This window comes from Lethenteron reissneri, chromosome 33 (genome assembly GCF_015708825.2).
Source record: "Lethenteron reissneri isolate LAM-NWPU_2019-01 chromosome 33, ASM1570882v1, whole genome shotgun sequence".
Classification (NCBI taxonomy): domain Eukaryota; kingdom Metazoa; phylum Chordata; class Hyperoartia; order Petromyzontiformes; family Petromyzontidae; genus Lethenteron; species Lethenteron reissneri.
The window spans coordinates 8,026,365-8,039,328 of NC_083811.1; the positions used below are offsets into that span (position 1 = coordinate 8,026,365).

Consider the following 12,964-nt stretch of genomic DNA (forward strand, 5'->3'; position numbering starts at 1 on the left):
GTAATTACAACTTGTACACGGTAATATAAAGCCCTTTATCTCTCGTCTCAAAAGCCTCTAGGGTACTTCCCAACAAGGTGGAAAATCTGGTACATTAGGAGATAACTTTTAGGACAAACAGGATATCTGAAAAAAATATATTTTATTTTAAGCCCCCCCCCCCCCCCCCCCCAAAAAAATCTCAATTTTAAGGAACCCACAAACATGTTGGCGTGCCATTCAGAAAACGTTCAAAGACAAGAAAGCGGGTTTTATAGTATTAGAGCGTTAGCCATAAAATGTATTAATTAAATAACTATTGTTCTACCTTTAATGGTTTCGGATATTTCGCATTAAAGTGGCTTTGAATGGAAACTGATGTTCAAATCCGAAAACGATAAAAGATAAGAGCTTTCTTTCAGCGCGTTACATTCATTATCTTTGGTTTTTGCTAATAAAAAACGGAATGCTTAAAAAGTGGGCGGTTTCCCATGGGTACGTCATTAAATATAAGCTTTTGCGGGAAACACATTGGAGTAGTTAGTGTCTGATCATAGATACACAAAAAAATCATATCATGTTAATCATTCTATTTTTTTTTACGTTTGTCAGGCGAAGAAGACCAGCTTCATGCACCAATACTTAGCTAAACCACGACACTTTAACTCACCTGCACAAACCAGGGCACACAGCCCTGCCCAATTCTTCATCATATCCACTATTGAGGTCGGGGATAGGAGGCCAAGCCAATGCCATCCCTATTTATAATAAAGGCTTGCGTGCAGATTGCTAATTGCCAATTAGATAAGTGCATGAGAGTGAAATGACATTATGCCTTATCTGGTGCCTTATCAAAACTAACAATAGAATTGTCCATGAGCATACATTTTCTTGCGCATGCTTTATCGTTATGCAAATTAGTCTCGTTTATATTGATTCGTGGAAGGAAATCGATATCCAGTGAACATGAGATATTGGGTCATTGCTCCAACAGTTCCCAACACATGCGAACGTTGGCCCGACGTTGCACGTCGACTAATTTTTAGATCCAGTGTCGTTTGTACGGCTTTCACCATTACCTTAGCCTGAGTGTAACATGTCACTTGCATATATAAGTCGCATACAGTGACAAACATTGACTCCAATCGGCGAATTCTCCCATGTTTCATGGGACAAGAATCGATCTTAATGAGATGCATCTGTATACCCATTTTAATTCTGCGTGTGATTTTTATTTCCTGCCAGCGTAATGTCTGCTGTTAATTGTATTGTTGACTGCGCACAGCTGAAATTAATTTCAAGTCCTCTACATTCTGACTGCATTCCTTAAACACTTAATTTAACGTTACCCGGTACAGTACATGAATTAAAAACAAAGTTTAGGCTGCATTTTTCTAGGACTCATGATGGCACCCATTCCTGATAATTTGTTCATTGTGCGTTAATAATCATAATATCACATTTCAATACCAATAGTTTCCTCAGCACTGGGATACAAATACCACCTAGGGTATTTGGTATATGGGAGAAAATCGGGAGTACGTAGCGAAAACCCACCACGCACAGGAAGGATTATACTCACCACTGCCATCTCCTGGCCAACTGGCAGACCCACGCCTACAACACGAGTGGGTTACCCATCTGAGAACATGGCTCTAGTTGTGCAGATATCAGAATGCTGAGCTGGTGTCAATGAAATCCTGGGCTTGAATCTGGGAAGCTAAATTAAACGAATGGTGTCTGTCTAGTCACGAATGACTTCACAAATAATCCCCTTGTAATAATTAGACAAAATGAACACTTTCGTAATAAATATTGGTTTGACTGGCATATAACACCAGGCTCATCCCAGAGTGTGTGGTAAAGCATGTTTCTCATTGTGTAGAAGATAAAATGGTTACTTTATTGGTTATTGAAAAGTTCTGTGACAATATCTTGCACAGCCATTCTCAAAAATATGGAGTTATTCTACTCTGTGATGTTTTTAAGTATGATGTATTGAGTCATATTTAAATTGAATTGTATTGTCAATTCTCAAGCATAGTAAAATGCAAATGCAATTTATGCACTACATGTAATAGCATTTTGCCAAATACTGTACAGCATGTTTCATATCTTGCACTTTACATCACATACTTTCAGCATTACGATTGCTTCTGAGTAATCTTTCATGGCAGAGTATTCAAAACACAAATTTAGGTCCTTGACCAATAAATAAAAAAGGCAACATTTGCCTTTTCACATAAAGATAATTCCCCAATTAGTTTTTTTCATATTAATTGGAATGCATGTCTAAAAACAGAAAGAACACCCACATTTATGCGTCGCATTTTCTAATCAAAGGAAACAAAAATTACAATGCAAGTATGCAACTTAATAAGCAGGTTTATTTATAGAATTGCAGGCACGAACACCAACATTTATCTGTGTTACATTTTCACGATGTTGTTTATGCTCACAATTGTTTACGTAAAATGTACCGTCATTGCCAAGTAAAACATTCAAAAAAAAAGATACACTTCTGACTCCTCTTCCGGCAAACTCAACACATGAAAAGCTGTCTTTGGCAAATCTGTCCCTAACCTGAAACTACAACCCCTAAATCTAATGCTAACTCTTCATTGAAACAAAACGAAAAATATCCCCAAGTAGGAACTGGAAAGGACCACTTATGAGTACGTGCAAAGATCTGTAATCATATGAAAATCTGACCTACGAGCTACAGTAGTGCCAGCGACTCGGTTTATTTCCCCGCATCTGTAGTGATGAGTAATTCCCTTATTTCTACAGTGTCACGCCCAAACAAAAAGTGGCATCCTTCAAATGAAAGGACCATGACCTGGAGTTTGTGAAACTGTATTAGATTAAATCAGTCAATTTTGATGAATGTACATGGGGTACGCATAATGTTGACCTCACTTGGGAGTGGCATTGCCACCTGGTCCACGTTTGACCGAGATAGTCAGAGAATTAGAATCTATGGGCGGCAGGAATTTATTTCTACCAAGATCTCTTGGCATTGTGTTGAACTTTATTACACTATACTGCATAGTGTGTATAGACCTAGGTCGACCGAGAAATGTCTGGGCTCAGTCTGTGGAAAATGTGGTAACCCTATTTGGTTATTGACCTCACATTTCCATGATACTCTGAAGTTGTACTGTCAAGTTTTATTGTAAATCTTTTTTTAAATCATGGAAACATCACAATATCTTGTGATGTAGTTTATTGAGACACAATATAAATTATAATTGTAGTATTGAGATTGTACAGTATTGTATCATAAACCGTAATTAGAAAGGCACGTTTCATATTTGATCAACAGCATTGGGATTAAGTATAGTCAGATAGTATAGTCAGATAGGCTTGTGTGTTGACATACAATATAGAGCAAATGAATATATAGTGAATTAAGATAGAACTGCTTATTGAAGTATTATGCATAGTAAAGATACTACATTTGATAACACGTATTAATATTTCATTGTATCTTCTGAATAGAGTACGGTCTTCACTGTCATGTTCTGTACAAATCTATTTCCTGCATGGTTATTTGCAGAGCTTGCACTCACACGATTTAATATACGTGTACTGAATGGGTGTTTTAACGCCTTTGCAATCCAGCACAGCCGTGCGTTCCTCCGTCGCTTCGGGCTTGCAGCAGTCACACGTGGATGCCATGTTCATGGTTTTCATGTCGAAGCTGTAGAAAGGGATAGGGTTTTAATACAAAATATCCAGATCCAATCTCTACCATATGGAGAAATGTCAACAATGTCACTGTATACTCTTCGGTTCTTTCGGTAAAGTCACGTAGGTGACAAAATACAAATAAGAAATAAAAAGAAAAAATGGAAATGATCAAATTAAATCACGACGTTTCGGAAGCAACACAAGCTTCCGTCATCAGGTGGGACAACCACAGCAAAAAACAATGATTCTTATTTTTATTTTTTCACCTACGTGACTTTACCGAAAGAACCAAAGATTATGGATCCTTGCAGTCACTAAAAGTTCAAATCTAGAATGTCACTGTAATAGCGTAACAAACCAAGTAAACAGTAGACAATATGTATTTGCGCTCTATATTTTGTTGAAATCACATTTGCTTATTTAATTAGTATTTGAACAGAGAATTGTATTGGTAAACATTGAAGAGGGAAGACCATGGCAACTCACAAGAAATGGAGTTTAGAAATCCCTGTCTTAAAGAAGACACAGTAACTTTTATAACTTGGAATTTTATTATGCAGCATAATTAGATATAACTATAATACACAAATTGGAAGATAACAGTAAAACAAATTCAGATTGTGGTCAAATGTAGTTCAAATTGAAGAGATGGTGTCATTATTTTTTGTCTTTTCCCCATAACTTAAAATACTCATTATGCCACCAGGGTCCTGTCATGAGACAAAATTCAAATTGTAAATCTCACACAGCAGTGCATCACTTCGTGTTAGAGAACGGTTGAATGCAGCAGATATCATAGGACTGTGGCTAAAACTCTTCACGTGACCTCATCCACACTAGGGGGCAACACTTTCCCACCCCACCTGCTCGAGAGAGAAATGTTTGTCACGTGACAGTCAATCTGAGAATGTTAATTCTCAAACAGCTGGAATATGTCAAATGAATAGCAATACCAAATTGAAAACGATGGGGGGTTTTTTGGTGACAAGGCTGAGAACATCAACTGACGACACTTTAAGATCCCTTTTTAATCACGGACGGCTGCTTGAATTCCAGCACAGGATCTCAGAGGTGCAAATTTATTGTTCTGAATTTTTAGCCAACCAGCCACCTATTGATGGTCCTATTATTTACAAAATTCTAGGTTCTTTCATTTCGCCATTCACTTGGCAGAATAAAGAGGGCGTTGATTGTTCCCAGTGACACAATAATAATGGATCAATGCAAATCTATAGGTCTAATGTAAATCTATGGTTTCTCTATCAGTCACCTTTATACACACTATATAAGTCTATAGATTAAATGTTTCCATGGGCCATGTGTATGTCTATGGGTCCAATAAGAGTGTATGTTTTCGAGGTTAATATGTAGGTATATTTGGGCCCTATGTAAGTCTGCGCATCTTACGTTCGCCTGGGGCACGGGTCGGCAACTTCCGGCTCCGGAGCCGCATACGGATCTTCGGCTGCCCCCTAGTGGCTAGTTGTAAATATTGGCGAAACGTCGTACTCAGATTGTAAATGTTGTGGCTTCGCTCTCCAACACACCGGCGTGCTGTACTCGTAAATAATTGGCACGTTCTGTTGACGTGACAAACCTTACTAATTGGCTGTGTCGGGTGGTGGCGGGTTTAACAACACATTTATATATTTACACGATCTAATCCCCCCAAAAAAACCTGTATTATACCTGCCATGTGTTTTGTATGTGCACTAGTAGCTCTGCGCTTGATGCGGCTCTCGAAATATTTTGCTCAAAGACAAAAAAAATGTCTCTTCTTCTTTGAGAGGTTGCTGACTCCTGCTCCCTGGGTTAATTGCAAAGCAGAACCAATGAAGGCCAGTACTCACTATGTCCGTGATGCACACGTGCCCTCGCAGGTGGAGAGGGTGATGTTCTTCGGCTCACACCTGGGACGGCTCACAGTTGCCTCCAGCTCAAAGATCTGGCATGCTAACTTTGGAATAGCTGTTAGGAAACAAAAAAAATGTAAGCAATTCCGGTATTAATTTGTGAAGTCTTAACAAATTATGTTCAGTGGTGATTGGCTGATTTTAACAATTGATATGGAAAATGTTTGTGGGAAATGTTATCGTGTTTGATGAAACTGAGGAATTTGGCAATCCACAAAATTGCTAGTTACACGCACGTGCAATACTGTGGCATATGGTGTTATGAACATGTTTCACTATGGCAGTAATACAGTGCAAATGATGGCACTTACAGCAGGTCTTACAGCATCCATATTCATCGGTTGTCACTGTGCCCTGCAAGCACAATCAGTACTTCACTTAACAATTCATATATTTCAACCCACATACTAAAAACAACTCCTTTAAAAATTACGTTTTTAGCTCACCAATATCGACTCAATTATTATTACAAAGAAAACGTTTAAAAGATTTTAGAAAATTCTCATAAAATGTATTCAGGAGGGGGGTGGGGTGTTGGAACCGGAATGCATTAGCATTCTATATTCACAGCAGAACAAAAAAGATGTTGACATAAGCGAACTAACGTCTGGCAAACAAATGATTTGACGTGCCTAAAAGCTGTGATCACTGAAGGCAGTCTGGCACCTACCTTGATGCAATTGGTGATGTCAAACTCTTTGCAGACAATCGTTTTTTCTTCCATCACTGCGAGCTCATTGATGCTGGTACAGATAAATTGCGTGCAGTTGTTTCCAGGTTTGTTCCACGTTTGTCCAATCTGCATATAAGGGGAAAAATCGATGTGGCTTTTACAAAAGACTGTATTGACACAAAGTCACAGTTTGTCATATGTAAACTGGTTCCAGGTGTAAACATGGACGAATGCAAGATGAAATTGTCTCATAGATGTATCACAAACATGTCTTCAGATGTTGTTTAACGAGTTCATATGCGTATACGCAAATGCTTGTCACACATACCTGATACATTTCCTCTTTATACAAGCATATGTCTCTGCGTGGCACTGAAAAGAGAGTTAAACAAATGTTAGCGCTGATAGAACTTTGCTAACTATTATTTATTAAAACGTTGAAAAAAAGTATCCCTATTTTACAGTGTTTTGTAATTTAGATGTACTGAGCGGTCATTTAAATAAAATTAGAAACACCATCACACAAGTTTGCCTCATCTATCCAGACATGGGCCAGGACTATATTTTTCCCACCCCCCTACCATATTCTGATACCCTGCAATAGAAATACTCCACACCCGAACAACCACACCTGCCCTTGTTTAGGCAATTCAGCTGTCCGTGCTGGTTTTCATTCGAGCACATGTCGGTGTTCGTATTTGGATAGCATGCTATCTCCGACGCATCCCTTCCACAAGCTCCGCAGCTCCTAGGAACTCTGCTGGCTCAGTTCCTGAAGCAGGCAGGGCCCAAGAGCGCACATTCCCATGGCAGACGTGCTTCCTTGCGGTCATCGTGCTTCTCAGCCACGTCAAGCAGCCGTGACGACACAGGGCCAACGCCGAAGCAAGAGGCTCACGCCCATAATAACATCGCTCACCCAGTTCACATTGCTAGCTTGGGTTTGCGTTGAAAAAACATTGCGAAAGAGTGCGAAATATGCATTGACATCAAAGTTTTCAAACCTTAATCCATATTTGAGTTTAACCTATGAAAAAAGTAACTTTAGCGTAGTTAAAAAAAGTTCTCAACCCTCAACCCACTACCCCCCTGGGCCAAGCCAAGGAGATAGCGGGGAGGGTCCAAAGTCCACGCAGCCACTTGACCCATGCAGGATGTGGCAGATAGGCAGCGCCTTGCTACTGAGGCAGAACTGTTGCCAGCGAAGCCTCGTCTCCAGCAATCGTGGAGATGAGGCGGAAGCCACCACGACGGGGTCAAAGCGACTCGCGTGCTCAGGGATAACGCGGACAATTCAATCTGTAGAATAGCGGGTCTTTTCCGCACACGAAATCTGCTTACCGCACGCGTAGATGGGGCAGCATGAGGGGTGTTTGTCAACCGTCACGAGCTCCTGGGTTTCCCAGGGCTTGCAGCTGTGCTCGGGATTTTTGGGGCATTTGATAGGTGCACACTGAACGCTGGCGCTCGCCTTGTCGCAGACGCACTCCTTGCAGTCACTCTGCCAGCTGTCTCCGAACTGAAAAGCGTGAACATAAGCATTGCGTCATTTAAGGCTCGGTATCCGCAATTCGTAATGGGCGTTTCACAAGCTCTGAAACAACTTGAGTTGTCCTTCAATTTCGAATGATGTGTCTGCAAAAACTTTCAAAATGCTTGGATGTATGTAGTCGCATTTAACTCAATGGCATTTTTCGTGTAACAATTGGCATACTTTAAAAATAGGCGAGCTTTAATGTGAATTGTATTGGTATTTAGTGTCATCATGATGTTATTTCTACATGCATTATTATTGTTATCAAATACCATCACAGGTGTTCCTTGTGGCCCCATGCAACCTATGAGAGAGAAGACAAAAAAACAAACACATGAATGATCAATACTGCGCAATATTTACACACAAACACATTTATAAATAATGCGATCTAACCCAAAAACGTTTATTATGAATTATCAACCGTTGTCAATCTACTGCTGGGTGAAGGCCTCCCCACGGTCTTCTTCCTTCAGTCTTATGCTGCGACTGTAATGTTATCTCACTCTGGTCGATGAACTAATCTCATCGCTCTTTCTCCACGGTGGTTGACCAAATGACGGATGTAATAAGTCGAGGTGTTTGTACACACATGCGTCACTGATGACGTGGTATTCATTGCGTTTCACGGATACCATCAGAACTTCTTGTACATAAGGTTCTGGCAGGGAATGTTACGTTGCACTGCTAAGGACAGTCTGTCCCTAGGTGTGGCACCTGTACGGACAAATGCCCACTTACCACACTCCACCACGCAGGTTTGTGCTTGTGAGTTGAACATTTTCATTCCCTTGGGGCAGAAGCAGCCCTCTTCTACAATTGAAGTCTGGATTGTTGCGCCACTGAACAATGTGTAAAGTACAATGGTATTAAAACATGTCCAAAGATCAAGCATATTCATTTATATTTCATATCAATACATGTGCTATGAGCTTATTACATAAATGTGTTTTACACATCATTAAGCCTTGTATCGGTATTACAGTTTGGTTATGATTTGAGGCAATTAATAATAACCTTTGCAGGTGCTTCAATGGATACAATGTAATGTATTATGCAGCATCTATATAAAAAAAAAGATATACCTGTAATCACAGCTGAGCTGTTCTTTAGGCCGCATGGGTTGGTACTCGAGTCCAGATGAGCAGTTGTATTCTAAATAAAATAAAATAACACAATATTAAAATGGTTAAAGGTATTTAAAAACAAGTCATCTGCATTACAATCTAGTTGCGTAAATATATATGTGTCGTTAAACCCGCCACCAACAGACACAGCCAATTGGTAAGGGTTGTCACGTAAACAGGACATGCCAATTCTTTACTAGTTCAGCATACCAGTTTGTTGGAGAGTAAACCCACAACATGTACAATTCGAGTACGGTGTTTTGCCGATAATTACCACCAGCCTCAGCTAAATGATTATCATTATTCATTGTTAGAGCAAAGGGAACCGAAACATCGTCAGTGCCACTTGGCGAAGCTCAGAGAAGCGACGTACGGCACATCCCGCGCGTGAGGCTTCTCCAGTCGACGTAGAAGCCGAGTGCCGCGCACTGCTCCGCGGCCACCTGCAGGCTGGCGCAACCGACCTCGAGGGCCGTTGGAACGGTGCATGTGTCGAAGACGCACGAGTCGAAGAACTCGCTCAAGTCTGTCGCTTCGGCGCATCCAGCAAACGCCCTGCAAAGAACGCGGCGAAGAGCGAGAAAAGCATTAACACGCAGGAGGCTTTCGCGAAAAATATTATTCGTGATTTATACTTCACGCGATCTAACCCCCCCCCCCCCAAAAAAAACCTTTATTGTGAGAAAAGCATTCTTCACAAGAGTAAATTCCGCAGTGAGAATAATGTACTGGACGTGTGTTGAAATCAGGTGGTAAAAATCGGGGTGTCGGGATGGGGTGTGTGTGGGGGGGCCAGTGGCAGGTGCAACTGTGCCTCGAAACCTCGGTTGCTGAGTGCATGCCCAAAACACCAAGGGGCCAGCAACAAACAGCACTTTTGTGGGTATATCAGTTGAGAGCGAATGTTTTCTGTGTTGTACACGTCTATGTAAACTAAAACCGCAAGCTTGCAGGAACAGGAACAATAGCGTAAAAGCAGCAACAACAACAACAGAAACATCGAACAATTAAAGAGTTAAACATTAGTAATAATGACTATTTTGGATTTTATTAAAGTAGCAATACATCACAACAAATCCCCCCACCTGTTGCTGGTGATGATGTCACAGATGGTGGCGGTGTCAGCGGTGCAGTACGGACGCGTGGTGGGCGTGGTGGATGGGCAGGGCTTCTGGCCGGTGGGTGCCTTGGCTCTGCAGTGCGGCTTGCTGGCGTCAGGCACCATCCAGTCGGCAGCCGTGACGGCGCAGCACGAGGCGTCCTCAACCACGCCGCTCCGACGCATGCAGTCGTCCCCGCGGGCATTGTTGCAGGTGCCTGCGAGAGACACGAGACCAGGGGGCTTACCGCTGCCACTTGTTGCGTCCGGTGTTACCATACGCAGCGAGGTGCGACCGTGTCCGTGCAGTGATCGCCGAACGAATACGTTACGAGATCGCTCTCGTCGCACACAAAGTGCTTGCCACCAATGAACCACAATACCTTGCTGAGCTCGTCAAGGAGCATAAACCATCGTGCGAACTCCGGTCATCCTGACAGCAGTGGCTTTTGACTGGCCATCAAACAAAGACGGGTCGCCGCACAGCGTGCTTTCAGACGCACTTCCGCGGCCGTCTGGAACGCTCTTCCTTACGATATTAGGAAGCCACTAGAGCTATGCACTTTTAAATCTCGATTGAAAACTAATTTATTTAGAACTGCTTTTTGTGTTTAGTTTCTGTCCTTCCCCCGCATCCTCCGATTAGCACGGTTGGCTACATATGGTGCGAAAGAAGTTCAACGTACGTACGTACAGCTAGTGCAGGCGGTCATCAACCTCAATAGATGTTGACTCCTTATTTCAGGTGCAGGGGGCAGTTGAACATCTTACAGACATGTTACGAATTTAATCATTCAAATGTGATTAACCAATGGTCACATGAGGCCATAATAATGTTAGTGACACATTTTATTTCCTAATCATAATTGGATGAGAAGAGTATGGATGAGAAGCTGTTTCAACATGTAACACTTCAATATGATTTCAATTGTGCATGTTACAACAGCTCCTTGCAGAGCCTCGCCAGAAACACACCTTGTTCGTGTTCATGACCCACAATAATAAACATATAATACACTTTGCATAATTTTGTGTCATTTTGCTATCCTGTGCTGAAAGGGCCCCACGTTTGAAGAGGGGTCTGGCATAAAACCTCGGCAACTTGGCAGGGTTTTATAGCAAGTCACACCCTGCTGACGAAGTTCAGAAATTCAAAACCACTTTAGCCTTTAAACATATCTGCAGCCGGCCCATAGGAAGATGGCCCACAATGATACGTTTATCTTCTTTATCCGCAGGGTGAAACAAACCCCTTGTCAGTGTATCACGATGTCCACAAATGAATAGGACGGTGCATACGTTAGTTAAAATAAAAGTTTACGGATTCAACATTAATCTTTAAAGGTCTACACCCACAGTGGATTAAATTACAAAAAATGTGTCACTTGTAAATATGATACCCATCAGGTGTTCTCAGTACTGTGTGTTCTCAGGGGCAAAGCAGCATCCTTTCTACCTGTGAAGAGATTGCTAAGATGAATAACTTGAGTGTTGAAATACATCAGATGACGAGACACAGCAGCGAATCTGGCCAAGTTCTGTCATATATTCAGACATGCATGCATGCATGTCAAAAGTAATAAAATAAGGTTTGGATATTCAAAATCGTGCAAATACAAATACACATACCACACTGTCCTTGGGTGTTGTTGCCAAAGAGGCTATAGGGTAGATCCACTGTGAACATCATGCCCGTGAAGGAGACCGAGGCGCCAATGGCAGGGATCTCCACCAATATTTGTGTCTCGTGATTCGTGATGACAAAACCCTTGCCCACAAATGGAAAGGCAACTGCCTGCCCATTGAAGATCACCTGCAAATACCACAGGGCAGTTTTATCGGCTGTGACAACTGTGAAGATACTCATTTAAAATACAAAGTTGTGCTATATACCCAGTGACCAGAGTTCGATTCCCTGCACAGGCTAACATCAGTGGCGAGTGATATCTGGTACACTCCTGGATCTCCCATTCACCAACCCGCACAGACCAGCGAAATGCGCTATGGTCAAACTACCCCTACAACCGACATGGTATGAGGAGTCTTTCAACTGGCAGTGGATAGACAAAGGGCTGTACATTATATGACAAAAAATGACAGCCATTCTCAATCCATGAATGGATGAAGGCCTCCGCACACCATGTTAGTCATTGTATATTTTGGCCATACTTCGCCATGCTGTGATCTCAGTACGTTCGGTGAAGGTGATGGGGAGATGGTGGGGGGAAGGGCAGAACCGGTTCTGATATCACTTGCCACTGATGTTAGCCGTGATCAGGAATAAAACTTGGATGGTCAGGTTCATAGCACAGCGCGATAATCAGTGCAACACTCCTCCACCAATTGTAAATTGGAATAATTTCTCATTAAAATTACTCTGAAAGCCAATGGTGAGCCATTTCCTTTGCAAATATCTACCCTCATAAATTAAAACAGCTGAAATATATTACGATTGAAATGTCTATCAAGGGTACATTCATTTCCAATAGTGTTGGCAGGGGATCTGGACACCTCTTTAGACGTGTATGTGGTATATTTACCTTGTTAATAACAGTCTGCCTGCCCTTGGCAGCCGGGAGGCTGATGTTTGCAGAATTCCCATTGTAGTTGACTGGTGATGCCTCTTACAAAGGACGCCGGAGTATCTTTGTAGAAGTAGTAATTGTCGACCAGCACTGAAAAGGCATACTTATTGATCTTCTCCTCCACCAAGGTATAAGTGCAGTCCTCCAGGAAAATGTATTTCTGACCATCAAAGGTACGGTAGTGGGGGTCTCCCCATCCTTGGCACTGACCTATGTTTGGATACATACAAGCAGCGTTGTGATGCATGATTTCATCCATGATTTAAAACTTGCATAAACTCTCGACAATTACACATCACAACACAATCGACAATGTGTGTATGATCACAGTGGGTGAGCTGCCTTGTGTGTGGGTTGCTCC

At 41.8% G+C, this 12,964-nt stretch overlaps 1 protein-coding gene across 1 annotated transcript in view; it reads right to left on the minus strand.

Annotated features, from left to right (window-relative positions):
- Window positions 1-2,344: 2,344 nt before the first annotated feature.
- The window catches only part of LOC133350272 (mucin-5B-like), a 101,266-nt gene continuing 90,646 nt past the window's right edge, over window positions 2,345-12,964 (minus strand). The window contains 14 exon segments of the mRNA XM_061564446.1: window positions 2,345-3,682; window positions 5,523-5,640; window positions 5,897-5,939; window positions 6,256-6,384; window positions 6,587-6,630; window positions 7,600-7,777; window positions 8,065-8,096; window positions 8,534-8,634; window positions 8,878-8,947; window positions 9,293-9,474; window positions 10,005-10,236; window positions 11,648-11,831; window positions 12,559-12,630; window positions 12,632-12,813. Coding sequence (XP_061420430.1) covers window positions 3,529-3,682; window positions 5,523-5,640; window positions 5,897-5,939; window positions 6,256-6,384; window positions 6,587-6,630; window positions 7,600-7,777; window positions 8,065-8,096; window positions 8,534-8,634; window positions 8,878-8,947; window positions 9,293-9,474; window positions 10,005-10,236; window positions 11,648-11,831; window positions 12,559-12,630; window positions 12,632-12,813 — 1,721 coding nt within the window. The 3' untranslated portion in view covers window positions 2,345-3,528.